Raw genomic sequence first — 17,054 nt, forward strand, 5'->3', positions numbered from 1 at the left:
CTGAAAGGAACTGAACTTTGTAGGTGGTAATGTTGGAGCCAGGTGTGTCTCTGCAACGTTATGTCAGAAAATTAACACGAACATTTTAGGCTATGGGCTGAAAGTACTATGAATACTCATCATTCACACACCAGGAGCTGTTCACAAGAACTTTCCTGGGAAACAGATTGACATTCACACACACTATCTAAATCTAAATCTAGTGCTGTCAGTATAAAACTGATCATTAAAATAATTATATTGTCACACAGCTTTTATTGTTTTACTGCATAAAATAAATGTGTTCTACTCAGATCCATTGCTAGTTAATCATTAATTGTATCCTGTTGTCATGTAACTGTAAACTAGATTCCAAAGCATTGGTATTTCTCCTCTCTGTGAGAGTGAATGCATCCTTTATGACCCCACACGTGGACATTTGCACTGTTCATGTTTTTTTTCCCCTTCCATGCTGTTCACATAGTTATGTTTTTATCTTGGTTTATCTCTGGTCCCACCAAATCCAAGGGACGCGAGGGAGATTTGGTTTGCAAATAACTGGGGGCATTGTTACTGTTGGGTAGTCGAGGTTGCAGCACATGGAGCTGTGTGAATGGCTCGCTCAGTGAGGAGCATCCTTCCCTGAGCCATAACCTGTCCTGCTGCTATTGGCTGCTGTGTTTCTGTTAATGAGGCCAGAGGCACATTACATCAGCCACACCAATGAGGGGAGTGTCAGTGCAGCCTTGACAGCGCCGTGGGAGTGAGCAGTTTGCAGGTGCGTCTGCCGGGAATAAACACCATGTTCTCACAGCTATCGTCAAATCACCAAAACTGCAGATAGGCTCAGCAGTCAGAGGGAGTGTGAACTACTCACAGCTTTGCTTTTCAAGACTAAACATACCTCTCTTATCCACTCTCACTTCATTTCCTGTTTATCAAAAGTTGTTTATTTCAAGACGTTTCTAAAAAAAAAAAAGAAAAAGAAGTGTCACAAACAATTTTATCTTACTCTCAGCTCTATCAAACCACTTTGTTTTTTGTTGTGAATCCCGTGGATTCCAATATGAACAAGCAAAACATAGAAGATAATGAAACTCCAAGCCTGTGAGAGACTGGCCTTGCTGCATTACAGCTCATCGCACAACAGCAATGGTGCAACAATTAACAGCTCATCACGGGTTTATTTGTCATTAAATATTTATCATCATACTTCCACCCTCAAATCAAGAAACCTGCAACTAGAACCACACAAGAAGGACTAAAGAGGGACAGAATCATGAGAGGAGTTTGCAGTTTATTCTTTTATACGGATACATTTTTGCCTGAAACTAGTTCAGACAAGGTTAGGGCACACATGTGGGGCATCTGAGCAGATGTAGTTATTGGATTCTGAAGCAATTTGGGAGATTTGACTGTTGAACTGAAACCAAGCAGCCAGCTCTCTACTGAGAATGCAGCCACAGCTTTTTTTTTCTTTTCCTTTTTTACCAAGAAAATGACTTTATCGTGGTCTAATCTGAGAACTTGTTTTTAACCACATAGTTTATTAGCAATAAGGAACCAGGCAGCAGAGGCATCATGTTGAAAATTTTGGGGAAAAAAGAAAGAAAGGTTTTTGGATAAAGTATTTGAATCTGGTGTGAGTAATTGTAAAATTTACTTGCTGTGGGCTAATTTAAATATCACCTTAAGGGATCTCTAAGTGCACAGTTGCAGTGAGGTCACTATGAAAATTAAAAAGGTGTATTACGTGATGAGGAAGTGGTAGAAAAAAAAACAATACCAAACTGTCCACCTTCCTTTCACTCACATATATAGTTCACAGTACTGCCAACACACTGGATATGCAATTACACCGATATGATATATTGTTTTCTTATACGTGCACGCTCAGGTGCACATGTATCTTGTGCCTGATGCAACTCGAGCAGTCTCTGGCCTCTGGGAATGTTCAACCATGTTTCATCAGAATCTAGATCCTGAGAGATCAGCCGCTCTGCTCCCTGTGACACCATAACTCACTTTACTGACTCTCAGATGCTTAAAAGTGGTAAACACCCTGCAGGCTCACTCAGGAACAAGGAGAAATGAATAAAGTGTATTTCTCTCATGTGTTGACATATTGTACTTTATTTTTTTGTCATATTACGGACAGGCTTGCTTTTTATTTATACTATGCTACACAAAAAGCAAGTTGTGCCTCTGCCATTAGAAATACCATGAGTACAGAGAATTTAGTAATAAAAGTGCCTCAAAATGTGTCTGTCAAAATAAAAAGACCTGCATTTTTTTTTTTTACTACAACTACTCACACAATCTCCCCTCCATCCAGGATATGAAACCAACAAACAGATTTTTTTTAATGCATGTTGATAGCCCCAGGGAAAGACAAACCCGTTTTTGATCTCGTTTGTTTCTCTTACAAACGGTTGGAATTATCTGTTTGCTATCCATCCTTATGTATTTATGGAGATAGATTAGCATGAGGAAGTTTCAGAGTGAGGGATAATCCTCGGCAAAATATTGCTGCCAACTCTGCATACGCTGCTGATTTGTAAGTATCAGGAGAAAAGAGGCAGCAGGCTACTTTAAACGAGACAGATAATCAAATTGTCTTCTCATTCTGTATAATCATTCACTGACTTATCCATGTAGGTCTGTATGGATGTGTGTGTGGCTGCATGAGAATATGTGACCAGACCCTTTTCAGAGGTTCTCAGTCTGGGAATGCTGCACTGCCACATCTGTTTTCCTTTGCAGTTTAGAAACAACAACTGACTCCAGTATACTGTATGTGTTTAATGCATCATTTGTCTTCTATGTTTGAACATCTGTGCTGCTGTACCCATATAGTATGCTGTTAGCCCCTCGATGCCTTGTGTTGGCTAGCCTCAAGCTGTAATGCCATGGTAACTGGAAATGGGGGAGATGTGCGAGCCCTCCGTGGGGACACTTGACTGCCTCCACTCCTCAGTCAAACCCCTCGATGAGCATCTTTTTTACCTGCAACGCCACAGGGACTGATGGAAGCCACCAACTTGTTGAGACTAAACTGTGGCAGCCCCACGAGACACACAAATTAGACTCCAACTCACAGGTGAAGAGGGACCAGTATGATGCAAGTGCAACAAGAAATGAACTCATTCAGAGGGCAAACCAAGTGGAAGAATTTACATTGACATGGATGTTGGATGAACCTAATTAAAGTAATGCTGCTTAGTCAAACATCACCACTTGTCCTAGTGTAGTTCAGAGTAAAGTAAAAGTGTATATCACTGCCGACGGACAAACTAAAATGTAGGACATGATCAATAAGAGGAGGTAAAACACTGACTGAGATAATGACTGACCTGATTTCAACTTTGTAACTGAGGTCAACCATTAACTACATTAGGATCAGGTCAACAAATGGTAAATCCACCAGACTTTTCTGTCACAGCGCTACCTGACGACACAAACAATGTAGATGTAATGTTAGGCTACTCTCATCTTTAACTTTTTTGCTTTGTAGTTCAATAAAGGTTTTTTTTTTTTTAAATTCACCTCTTTCAACAGTCTGCTGCAAGACTGACATGATCGTGCTGTCACCAGATTACCATGACATGTCATTTTCTTGTTGCAGTGCCACGGTCATTTTAATGTAACTGCAGGGTAGGCTTAGTTATAGGTCTAAGCAAAAACATAAATTACTACATACCGACTTTAGATTAATTTGATAGGCCCATATATCTTTGTAGACCCCCTCACCTCCCCCTGGAATCCCCTCAAGGACAGACGTCAGAGCTGTGGTTTGGCAACAGCAGAGAAAGGCTGAAACCTCATGTAGATCAATCAATAGGCTAGTACACTTGAATTCGTGTGTCTGTCTTCACTATCTGTTAGTACGTTACATAGGCTGATAGTCCAGGGGCTGAGTTGAGCCAGTAGCAGCAGCCAGCTGGCAGCCGGACATTGGGATACAGCCAATAAAAGTGAGCAAGAGTCACCAGCAGGAAAACATCACATGTGTAGAAAATCAGCCTCGGATAGACACAGGGGTGTGACTCCGCCTATTGATCAAAGACCATCCTCCTCCTCCCTTTTGTCTTTTCTCCAGTTTCTTAACTTCTCCAAAAGCCGCGTGGGCTTCGCGTGAGCCGCTCAGACCGTTTGGCAGGCCTTGATCTCATTCCGTGGGATTTTTTTCTTCTTCTTCTGGGCGCATCCGGACTGACAAGTCCACTAACAAGCGGAGAAACAAGCTCTTCCCTTCTTTCTCACTAGTTGCGTTTCATGGAGTACTTGTGGAAATCATTAATTGTCATCACAGCAGCAGCAGCAGCAGCCGCCGCGAGGTAAGAACTCTTTATTTACTAACTCAGTCATCAAGTGTCTCAATTAAAGTCGGATTGTGAGACACAGAGGAGAAAGAGCGGGATCAAATTGTATCGAGCTGCACGCTGCGTGTCCTTTCAGCAAAGCATGTGAAACTATTTCAGATCGATCCAAGCTGCTCGTAGGCAGACACTTGAAGGGGCGCTGTTTATTTTATGCACAGAGAGTGTGTGTAGTCTAATGTTGGTTTGTACGGTGGCGCGAGACGCGTTCATAGTCCGGGTGGAAATCACTCGCACTGGCTGTCAATCTTTATTAATATCTGCGTCCTGTTCATCTGAGCAGCTGTTTATGGAGGCAGGGCACCAAGTGCGTGTTTCCATGTTGCTTCCGATAAACAAACAACAACTAGTAGGCTGGTGCATGAAGCTATAACTCACCTGGCTGCTAAAGCCGACGAGCAAAAATGCAAAGTTAAGGTTCCGTTTTTTTTTTTTTTTGCCTTGACGCGAGTCTTTTGTTAACTTTGAGACCAGCAGGCGGAAACTAATGTTGTTGTTGTTTTTTCTCACGTCATGTGAACATGCAGATCAACTTCACTTGGTCTGGCACTGGCAGGCAGCCAGGGTACCTAATTGTAAAACAATCCGGAATTAAGTGATTGTTAATGTTATTGTTATCAATATATTTATCAGTAGCCCCCTCATTCACTCTTTTACCCACGTGGCTTGAGGCCCAGGCTGACAGTTTGGTCGGTTTGCTTTCGGAAGTGACTCTCTCCATCACCCTTGCCCTACAGATCTGGGAGTCCAGACACACACACACACACACACACACACACACACACACACACACACACACACACACACACACACACACACACACACACACACACACACACACACACACACACCACTTTACAGGGTGCTTGAAAGACCGTTGAAAGCACCTCTGTGCAGTTTCCTTCATGCACACAAACCACATTTCGCTGTAGCCTACTACGCCGACGAGCCACTGTAGAGGTGTCAACAGGATGAAGCGATAACATCTGCTGCCAGTGTCCTGTCTATAGACTGTAGGAGACCAATAGAGTGAGAATTAGCTGTTTATGCTGACTATTATTATTATTATTATTATTATTATATGAATAGCCTACGTTTATACAGTTAGATCTTTATTCACTGGGGCTGATACAGCTGTTTCACCATATTGGCAGATGTTCCACTGTGAGCTTGGCTGCAGTCAACAGGTGGGAGGGATGTTTTGCACTATGATCTGTTAGTTTTGAGGGGGGTAAAGTGGAGGGGAGTGTCCACCATTGGAAAACAACACCAATGATAAATAATTACTAGAAAATTCCCTTGCAGAAAGTTTGAGTGCCACAGGGGCCGTTGCCGGGGTGCCATCTTTCTGAGCACTGCGTTGAGGATGTGTGTCTGTCTATCTGTCTGTGTGTTGTGTCATCACATCACATGTGTGTGTGTTTGTGTGTGAGAGAGAGGAGTGCATGCATGCGTACACATTTGTGTGATGGTATGTGTGGTTGTGTCAAGGAAGAGCTAATCACAGAAGTGTATGTGCACATGCACATGCGCACGCAAGTGTGTGTGTGGTTGTGTTTCACAGAGACGTCATATAAATGTATGGCGGATAGGGGTCAGAAGTTGATTAAGATATCAGATTAATGAATGGGCCTCAGCTGTGGTTCTGGCCTGAGGCTCAGAGGTTGCCACAGCAATTTGAGGGGGTTGCCACGATAGATGCACCCACAGCTGAAGCAGACAGAAACAGTGAGAAAGAGGGCGTTAGTCTCACATTTGGACTCATTGTGACAAAACATAGCTCCTATCAGAAAAAGAAAACACCCATTATAATCTCATAATTTCACCAAAAATGATGATGGTCACTGAATGTTGACTGATGCAAAACGACCTAACATGGAATCCTGCATCCATAGACAAGACTTGTGTCTTTATTTTAAAGTTTAAATGGAGTCTCTGGGTGAAAGTATGTCGGAGCAGTAGATGTTTGAAAAAGTCAAATAATGTATTTGTTTTTTGACCTCCTCCCATTCATTCTCTGTTGGCAACTTTTCTGTTTTTTTTGCGAATTGCATCTATTTGATAGCTGTGACTCGAGGTTAGTGCCTTGGAGCATTTTCCCCGTGGCGCTTGCCCTGGTGGAGCTGGCATGTAGGAGAGGCAGAGTTTATGAATTTGTCACGGTGATGAGATCATCCTCCTTCTCCTCATACAAGCTGATTGTGTTGTGCATGTTGACTCTGTGCTGCCTTCAGGTGCCTTTTGGAAAAGCCAGAGCTAGGAGAAGAGTATCAATTGATATTGTGATAACAGGAGTAAATGCAGGGGCAACTTGAATTTGAGAGAGATCTATAAAAAAAGATATACTTATCAATCAGCAGAAAATAAATTAGACAATAGTTTGATCATTGATCAATGGTTGAAATACCACATTTTCACTGGTTCCAGCTTTTTAGTTGAGAGTTAGCTGCTTTTCTTCTGTTATTGTTAACTGTGAATACAGTTTATTCCATTTTACAGGAACAACCAGAGGCTGTTCCCCCAGAGGGCTGAACTGAAAACAACAGTGTGCCTGTGCACCATGTTATATAGAAAAAGTATCCTTCTATCTCAGGTGGATTCTACTCCTACAAAAAACAAACAAAAACTAAACTGTCATCATTCTGGATATAATGGTTTCCCTTTCCTAGATTTCCTTGAGATGGGTTTTAATGATGTCGTCTTTTCCTGGAATCCCCTGCCTCACCCCACCCCAGCCATGGGCCCCCTCTGGTTAACACCATTATTCCCTATTCGCCAACCTTCTTCAGGCCCTACCAATTTCCTTATGCAGCACAGGTGTGCACTGTGCAGACCTCTTACTGCATCACTGGTTGACCCACATTCACTTCGGTTACAGATATAGCTATTGCTTTGTGTTTAAAGGCTTAACATTCATATTATTTATAATGCAAAATACATACTGATGATATGAAGTGTACTGATGATATGAAGTGTATATTAATGAAAGTCTTTTAATGAGAAGCAGGTTGGTGGTGAAGTACAAGTCTCTCCAAATTGAAATGTGTCAAAATTTCAGTTTTTAAATGGTTAAACCCATCCTTTAACATTTTCTGTTAGTCAACAACAGTTATATATGACGTGCCTTTCTGGCAATGTGCTTGAAGACAGTGACTGTGACTTGGATTGTCACAACTAACTCACACTGTTTACCATAATGTCTTCACACATGCTTTAAAAATAGCTCCAGTTGCAGAACAAGAGAGAGACGACAGACCTACATGCTTATATTTGCCCATTGCAAGTTAAAATGCTTCTTTAGTAAGTGTTGTGGACTAATTTGTACTTAATTGTAGAAATGCTAAGTTTATTAAGTGAGTAGTCCATTGACAAAAATTCATTTGTAGCCACTTTTTCCATTGAATTTCAAAGCAGCCGACTATCTGAAAAGGAAAATAACAGTTTAGTTGCATCCCCCCATTAGAGAAGTGTGTGAAAGGGGAACTAGGTTTTACCAAGCTTGCGCTGTTAAAATGCAGAATAGAAACATATAGTCTGTGGTAGTGTTGCATCTCAGGAAGATGACAAGACAACTTGAAATACTTGCCAGATAAGTCCTGCTTTGATAAATGTGAAACTGGGCCTTTTTAGAGCGATTGTGATAAGACCTTCTGACGTGAGAAATAAGTCAGAGCAGGACCCCCCTCAATGCAGGACTCCATGTACCACAGTAATATTCACATTTAATAATCCTAGTGTCCTTGAAGTGAGCTGCTTTCAGTCACATAGAGATCATATGTAACCAGTGATGCTGGAGGCTACATCACCAGTGCTGCTTTGTTTATTGCAGTGTGTTAAAGCTTCACATTAGCTCTCTGAAGGAAACGGTTCACATACTTTTCTCATGTTCTAAAAATCCCGTTACAAGATTGTCACGTGTTGCATTTGGTCGTTGGCTGATAAGGCTTTAAGTGATAAGCCACAAGATCTGCAAAGGTTGAGAAAAAACCCTTAAGCTTAGTGTTATCTCTTGACTCACTTTTGAGTAGTGTGCAAAGTATGTTTTTTGTTTTTTCCTGATGATCTCCTTTGTATTCAAGTTATTTAAGGGGATGAATCTTTTGAAAAAAATCTTGCATAAATGTTAAAAACTGAATGCCAGTGTCTAATTGTTGTTTTTATATTCCTAGATCTGGAGCCATATCAGCGCACCAGCATAATAAAGTTCCAACATGATGAGTAGCCAGTCGATGCAGACCCTCATTGACCCAGTGTTTCGAAGCAAGATGCCTTTGTTTGATGGGACTATAGCAGCCGCGGGACTGTCGAAGCCACAAAGCATGCCTGGTTTCCTGGATAAGCATGCGCTGCAGTACAACGGGTCCTACTTCACTTATGACCCCAGAGGAAAGGACGGGGGAGGATTCACTGCACCTTGGAGCAACTCAAAGAGCTCTCTGCTGGAAGGCAGAAGTCCTATGAGTCACCTCTCTGGCATGGAAGGACAAAACCACATACTTTTCAGACAGGACAGTAATTCTCAAGAGGAGGGTCATCCCCATTCTTCCTCCCTATGTCACCCACCTGTAAAACAGGGCTTCACCATATACACCAAAAGTCCTGGGCTAGCTGGGCTAAGTCCTACAGCTGCTACATCAGTGACTGTTAGAAAACAAAAATCTGGAGGTGAGAATGCATCTCCTCCGTCTGAAAACTCTGTTTACCTAGCAATCCCTAAGCCTGTTTACAGACATAACCCCTGCTGTAATGAACTGGGCTGTGTGAAAGGACAGAGATTCAGCATGGAACAGTGTGGCTCTCCAAGGATCCCGAACACCGTGTATGAGCACGACTGGATGCAAACTGATGCTCACTACGCTGAAAGACAGCCCATTCAGAGAAAGGCACAAGACAAACTGCTGCAGCAGAGAGGATTACAGTTTGAGCCCCACGCAGAGCCGGTGAAGAGGATAACTGTGGAGGCGTACAGCCCGAGCAGAGCAAGTACTCTGCCTGCAATGATGGACCCAAACTATAGCAGTTACCCCTGCACCCCAACTCGCACACTGTTTGGTTCTTTAGGTGAAAAGAGCCCGCGCTTACAGACTTCCCCCAGAGGCTACCCTGGCCTATACCCCACCCATCCTACATATGAGCATATGACCTCAGAGGTTTATCAGGAACGCTCTCCCATGTCCAAATATGGCCAGCTAACACAGCACCCAGTGTTTTACTACCCCCAGGCAAATGAGGAGCTACAAAACAGCACACAGTGTAAAAGTATTGGCAGTAAGCAGAGAGAAGATGTCCCTGTTATTCTCAAACACACAATCTCAAACCCCAGGGAGCATTACATAGTGCCTCAGTCGCTTCACGGTGAAATTCCTTTGCCTTTGCCTAACACTGAAATATTCCCAAATCATTCCTTCATGCAGGGTTTTGACTATCCGTGTTATGCAGTCCCTAGATTTCATTTAAACCCGAGTCAAGTACGAGTGTCCCAAAAAAGGCAGCACGCATCACCTAGTTTTCACACTAACAGCGTAAACGTTTCCCCATCCAGCCAGCACAGGGATCCCGCCACTGCAACCAGTCTACATAAAGATAAACCAAACACCAGGCTGCACGTGGACCAGCCACAACCTTCCTCGCCCTTCATACGTGTGAACCAAACCAGTCCTGCCAGGTGTATAAGCCAACCTGGTGTCTCACCACCCGCCTTACAAATGAACAGATTTTTCCCCTCACTCCCCAGCCTGCACATAGACCGACACATCCTTCCACCAGCTGGCTTGAACATGAACAGACTCATGGACTATTCCCCCTGTGAAGCCCGGGCTACATGTCCGCAACAGTCAAAAGGCCTTCCTGTTTCCCCAGCAGCGTGGCTGCCCCAGTCACCCAGTCACAGTTCAGATCGCATCCATGCAGCTGTAAGCAGTGGTGCAAATGCCAGAAAAATAATTTATTCCCCTTCTGTGGCAACAGGAAATAGATACAATGGCCCTACATCCAGTCCAGGCACCACTGTTCTTAAAGGGATCCTGAAGAGAAGTTTGTCTCACTCATCTCCACCCGTCAAAATAAAAGACGAGGACAGAGATTTATGTGAGGTGGAACCCATCAAGAAACGACGAAGGGTGGAAACGGAGAATGCCCGAGTAGGAAATAAAACTGATTCTCCTCCAATGCCAGTCATTGACAATGTATTCAGTCTGGCGCCATACCAAGCATACCTGCAGGCCTCTGGAGTGTTATTTCCGGGAAAAGCACCTCATAGAACTGTCCAGTCTTCTGAGCACAGCGAAGTCAAAACCAAGCCAGGCACCAAAGAGAAAAGGCCAGATGGAGAGAGGCAGCAGTCTGTTGTCTGTCCAGTCTCTAAAGAGATCTCTCCAGATACTCCATCAGAGAAGCCTGTTGTAGAAATCATTGAGCCCAAAAATATTAAAGTGGAAAATGTAGATTCATCAGACACAGACAACACTGCTGAGTCTCCTCAGAACGAATACAGTAGCATCATAGTCAAAAAAGAGCTTGTAGAGACTGGTTCATGTGACATTGACCCTGTCATGTGTGTGATAAAGAAATGTGAACCTGAGGAACCTGAAAGTAAAACCTGTTTACCAAATGAAAATGACACTTCAGATGAGTCTGCACGGTTGAACTCATCTTCTCAGGATGATGCATGCACACTGCACGAGCACGTGGCCGCCCGCCAATCCAAGCCCATTACTACGCCTCAACCATTTGAGAGAAAGCTAAATTTCAAAAACATTCCTCCCCAGTGTCTAAAACTTTCCACCTACAAAATCATTCTCCCTGATATGAAGCATTCCACCCCTGTTCAACCCCCAGAGAAGCCCCCTTCGCAGCCAACAACTGATCTCATACCAAAAGTAGATCTCCAACTTCCAGTCCGCAAGCATTTCCTTGAGTTGCACCATTCCCTTTGCAAGCTAGTATCCAAATCTGTGTCTGCGTCTTCAGAGCAGGAACTCAGAACCTGGTTGTCTCAGCTGAAGCTGACTGAACCCGAATCCGCATCAACCAAAGTCCAGAAAGTGACGTGTTTGTTGGGGGTAAAAGCCCGAAAAGTGTGGCTCGATGAGGAGATCGAGTCAGCGCTCCATGAGGTCACCGAGAGGCTGAGAGAGTACACCATCCAGAAGCGCTGTCCTTTTCCGCACGTCATGCGAACAGGGGCCGTGTTCCTCCCCATGCTGGTGATGAAGGAGATGCTGTTTCCAACGGTGCAGGGCGGCTTCATCGACCAGGTGCTGCAGGAGCACAGAGTGGAGCTCCGGCCCACCACGCTCTCCGAAGAGAAGATCCTCATCCAGCTTCACAAACGGGCCTGCTCGTCCCGCCTCAGGAGACTGATGTCCCTCAAACACCTGCCTGACATCTATGCTGACGTGGTCAACCTTCTGCACTACGCCTATGTCTCCAAACATCTGGGTGAGTGCATGTTCACCTCAGACCTACTGAGGTAATGTAGGAAATATGCTGTATTAAATATTTTCCAGAGTAATTAAGTGAAATTAAAGGGGTATTGCTGTGTTTTGATGTTGGTTATAAACATCTAGTTTAAGGCAAAGTCAAATTATAATTTATTTTTATATTATTAAGAATGTTGTGGGATGGTATTATGGCATTTTGTCTCTCTTATCAAGCCACACAAATCACAGGTGTTGCAACAAGCAGCGCTTGTGTTAATCAGCCCTCATGGGGGCAAGTTGGGACACCACTGCTGATGACTGACACTGAAATAAACATGTTAATGAAGGAGACAGGAAATGAGTGGATAATGGACACTTAAACTGTGTATATACAGACTACTTGTGTTTTTTCAGTGCTAAGACAGCACTTTATATTATCAGCACGGCAGAGTTAATTAGTCAGGAAGTCATAAACATTCAACTTTTCACCTCAGTGAATGTGTGAAGTGTTTTTTTTTTTGCTTGTTAAAAAAAGAGAGGGATGACGTGTCAGTTGTTTATGTAACATGACACTGAAAATCATATGACACGGTTTCAGATGCAAATACAGATACAGATTGAAAGTATGTACCTTTAGTTTGATCATGTTTAATACGACTTCCAAAGGAACAGTATTTCCGGCCTTGCTTTACAGATTTTTGGAAATCCCTCCCTGGCAGATGTGTGATTTACTGATGCATTCTACTCTGACTGTTTATTGTATCTCCTTTTTTTCCCCTCAAACAGTCTTTTTAGTTTTCCTTTTTATCTGCATTATTGGCCCTTTTTTGTGAAATAGAAACTTAAAAAGTAAACAATACATATTCAATATAAAATTTTATTTTTTACAGAATCAACTTCACCTGATGTCCAAAAGAGAGCCCAGGTATATTTTTTTGTGTTGTCCCTCAATCTCACTGTTCTATGCTTCCCCCCCCCCTCCCCCGGAATAGTTTCTGCTGGCTTTCAATAACAAATCACAAGAAGCTGCATGATAACGGGCGGGTGAAGGGAAGGGTGCTGCGCTTGAAACTGAAACTGACTTTTTTTGTTTTTGTAGTTAGCAATGGTAGATGTGGTGTGGGGCAGGCTGGTGAATCACACTACCAGAAGAAGGAAGTATCAGCCTGCACCATGCAGGGTGGGGGGTTAGACTGTGCACCGGCATATTTTGAGTTCTTTTGGATTGGAGAGAAGGTGGTGATCATCATTATGTCACCATCTTTGCTGTGTAGTCACAGAGACAAGTGGGACTAAATGAGTGCTGTTGTTAAAACTGTGTATTGCCCATGTCTGTTAAAGGAACAAGGCTGGTGATGCTCTATTTTGTTATGGTCACAACACTGTCTATGCTCATATTAACCAATTTGAACAAGTTATATGAGGCTTTGGCTGCACAAACAATGCTTATTGGAAGGATTAATTCTTAGTTTGTTTTGGGGACAGTGAGACGAATATAGACCATCACCAGACTTGTCCTGAAATTCTGCCTTTTCACTTTGTGCTCTTCGACAGCTATTATTTTATTTGGCACAAGCATTCGCTAACCGAATTGGGTTTAATCAAATTTCCGTTCACTGCTGACTTTATTAACAGTTCACATGGTTTGGGAGCACTTGACTTTGGTGTCTGAACATTTCCCTTGTCCTCCCTCTTGCCTCGATGCTGTTATTCCCTGACTGACAGCATCCCTTGTAGCAGCTGACTCTTTCCCAGCCTCGGTGTTCACACCCACAGCTTCTCTTCTGTCTCTGTAGAAAGGGTGTTTCATGGTGCAGGATCCTGTGGTCTGATCACCATATCTGCTGACATTAATAGAATGGGTTGTCATTGTTCTTGCAGAATATGCACTACGGGAGGATTGATTTATCAGCCTGTGTGGAGGTGTTGGTTGGTAGCTGGCTTTTTTGGGGATGCTTCTTTTCTTTTTAAATCCAAAATCCCCAATCTCTGATTTGCTGTTGAATTGTTTCCCTGATCACTAACTAAATTCTATAAATTCTTTAACTCTCACTCTTCAACCAATTCTCTTGAATGAATCTGTCATATTTGAGTAATTATTTTAACCTCTCTTTATTACTTTATCCCTTGTGTTGCAGGATTAGATGTAAAGGATCCATCTAGCAGAGACAAAGGTGACAGCAGTGAGGAGACCTCTGTATTTTCAGACATCCCTGCTTCATCGGTCTCACCTCCAGAGTCACACTCGCTGAGTCATCCGAAGGACGAGGAAACAAAATCCCATCTGAGCAGAGACAGAGCAAAAAGCAGGGTGAAGTGCAGCTCGAGGCGCATGTTTTTGGACAACAGCGTGTCAGATGACGAGCCAGATGACGCAGGAAAGACTGTAAATGGAGTTGTGCTGGATGGATTTCGCAAGACAGACGGGAGTGCCGATTGGTCTGAGGAGAGTGAGAATAGAGGAAGTTACGGTCTGGTAGCAGAGCAGGATTCATCGCCCATTCCACAAAGCCCAACCTCTGATAATTCATGGACGTGTCCTTTAACCTTTGACGAGCTTTCTCCATCTTCCAGCGACACAGAAACACAGGAGCCCTCCGGTCTGCAGCCTGGTAGCCAGTCCTCTGGACCAGAGAAATCTCTGGGCAGATCCAAAAATTGTTCAGGGGTCATTCTCAAACTGAGGAGGCTGTTCAGTGAAGGTTTGAACAGAAAAAAGGCACGCTACCAAGCAGTGTCAAACTTGGGGACGCTTGGTGACGCCTCCCTCTCACCGACTGAGGATCTGGACAGAGAGGTGAGCAGTGAGAGGGACCTTCACAGGAGGATGCCCAAAGTAACCCACAGATGGCAGAGAACGGGCAGCTTCTCTCACTCCTTAAGACCCCTCAGCAGCTCCTCTAAACAAAAACACAGGTCGCTCTTAAAGATCAAATACTGTCCCTACTTGTCCGCTTGCCACAGCGCTGAGCACCGGCGGCGGTGGGTCCTGCGCTCGGCCGTCCAAAGAGCTCGGAGGGCCATGAGGTTGTACTACCCTGACCTGGTGGGAAAGAGGATCCGTCATCTGTACGAAGAAGACGACAAATCAGAAGTGTGGTATAGAGGAGAGGTGCTTCGCATCCACGAGGCCCACACCAACCCCCTAAAGACTGTGTTTGAGGTCAGGTATGACAGTGAGCCAGAGTGGAAGTACTACCTGGAGCTGCTGATAGACTATAAAAAAGGCTGGCTGAAAATTGAAGACTGATTTTTTTTTGTCATGCCAGTGTTTCCATGACAGTTTGGTTTTTGGTCAAGGTGCAGTGATAGTTTTGAATTGCCTCCCTTTGCGGTTTCCTTGTTTTGCTTGCCAACAACAGGCAGATAAGGCTCTGTATACGTGTCTAAGAGTGAAGTCGGACTGTTTTTATTGTGTCAACAGGTCAGCTAAAAATTCTTTCACTTTCCAGCTACATGACCCGTTCTTCTTTAGGCACAGACTGTATACAGTATCACATTTTTTAAGCTCTTATTTTTGACACATCTATCAACAGCTTTTCTGGTTTATTCACAATTTAGATTATGGTTATGTGTGGCCTTACTGTGCTTAACTGAAATTTTAAAAAATACCAAAAATGTAAACATCCTTATCATTGTTTATAAGCAAATTATACATTTGTTTACATCATTGACTTTTCTGGGTAAAAAGTGAAGTTAGTAACTGATAGTTTCACATTTTTTATTTGAAATTTCCTAAAAAAAAGTTGAATGACTTGAATTTTTTTTACAAGGGTTCGACTGTCAAACAGTACCAGCCTCATGTAGGTTTACAATAAGAGTGCCAGTCTTGTATGTAATTATAGCAGAGTGATTTTTTATCTTGATGACAGTTTTTTGGTGTGAGTAACTGAAGCTGAACAGGCATTCATGTAGTTCTGTACTAAGCTGCTCAAGAGGTCTTTGAAGACACACAGGGACAGGATCCCTTTCACTTCAGATTGTATATTAATTTTGTATCATTTTCTAAGACTTCTGCAGATGGAGTTATTAAAATATTAATAACTGTTGTCTCAAATAAAGTCAAATGTCATGATTCTTGATTGATGATCGTTGAAACTGTGTTTCTCCCACATTATTTTTCACAACTTTGTAAAATGCTGTGACACTTTTGCATGGGAGAGGAAAACAAACATGAATATTGCCACTACGTAACTGGAAAATCTTTACCATGCCATGCAGTTTTGTAAATGAATTGCCATGGTAGGGGTCATTCTAATTGGTCACCATCAAAAACCCTGTTTGTAATAGTGTCATGCTGTAAATGAAACACACTAAAAAAAGAGCTGTCAGTGTCAACTTTGAAAACTCTGGAGGATAGCCACACCTGAAATATTTAGAGAACTGCAGTGTCTTTGTCCCCATCCAGTGGCAGAATGTGTAGCTGCAAGTTCCCTTTTAAACTAGTGAAAAGTGCTGTTTAGTTTCAAACTATTTGATGGGAATGATCTAGCTTGCTTCAGTGACAGAGTACACATTGGCTTTTAGGACACAGTTTCACAGTTACAAATATTAAAGCTGGTGCATAAAATAAAAAAAAATTGAATGGCTGCTGCCACAACAAAAAGCAGAGTGTCCATTATCAAACAACCACCCATGCCAGAACGATGTTTTGCAACATTTTGCACTTTAATATTTTCTCCAAAACAGACAACTAATTTCTCCCACATTTTTACACTAATAGGAAATAAAACACCTTTGATAGCATAAAGAAAAGATATGTAGAAAAGTATTAAAAGTTTTTGGATGTCTCAGTTTAATGTAAGTAGCTGCTTCTGTTACTTCAAACGTTATGAAATGTTTATGAACTACTAGCAGACACAATGAAAACAGAGTGAGCCCTGGAGAGCATATTAGCCTAATGACCACAGCTATAACTGGTGTGTTACCTGCAAAACAGCTTAGTGAAAATAGCCCATCTTTTGTTATTATCCATTCAACTTGTGTCATCATTGGTTTATGACTTGAGACAAAATGAATTCAAAAAGTGACATCATACAAACAACCAGTTGATCTCACAATCTGCAAGTAAAAGTGGTGCAAAGAGCTAACATTGTTGCCTAAAATCAAAATTATTCAATGAAAGGTACCAAATGAATTCCACGCTATTCTGGAAGACACAGCTCTGTCAAGGTCTGTAGTACACTACATTGCAAAATACATAGCGCAGAAATGCATCATGGGTGTTTGGGTAATTAATATGATTGAGACCAAACCTATTCTAATGACTCACACA

General features: G+C 42.7%; 1 protein-coding gene across 1 annotated transcript; it reads left to right on the top strand.

Annotated features, from left to right (window-relative positions):
- The first annotated feature begins 4,110 nt into the window (after window positions 1–4,110).
- On the top strand, window positions 4,111–15,243 carry prmt2ip (PRMT2 interacting protein). Its single transcript, XM_085779063.1, has 3 exons — window positions 4,111–4,316; window positions 8,528–11,798; window positions 13,918–15,243. Exons 2-3 carry the CDS (start codon window positions 8,570–8,572, stop codon window positions 15,027–15,029), a joined length of 4,341 nt encoding a protein of 1,446 aa, XP_085635189.1. The 5' UTR covers window positions 4,111–4,316; window positions 8,528–8,569; the 3' UTR covers window positions 15,030–15,243.
- Window positions 15,244–17,054: the final 1,811 nt, after the last annotated feature.

The sequence above is a fragment of the Trachurus japonicus genome, chromosome 6 (assembly GCF_045865225.1).
Source record: "Trachurus japonicus isolate A0001 chromosome 6, Traja_1.0".
Taxonomy (NCBI): domain Eukaryota; kingdom Metazoa; phylum Chordata; class Actinopteri; order Carangiformes; family Carangidae; genus Trachurus; species Trachurus japonicus.

What these genes read in the sequence shown, in the direction of transcription:
- prmt2ip (XM_085779063.1), top strand. Translation starts at nt 8,570, where the DNA reads ATGATGAGTAGCCAGTCGATGCAGACCCTCATTGACCCAGTGTTTCGA. An exon ending in CTATGTCTCCAAACATCTGG is followed by an intron (nt 11,799 to 13,917) that starts GTGAGTGCATGT and finishes CTTGTGTTGCAG; the next exon opens with GATTAGATGTAAAGGATCCA.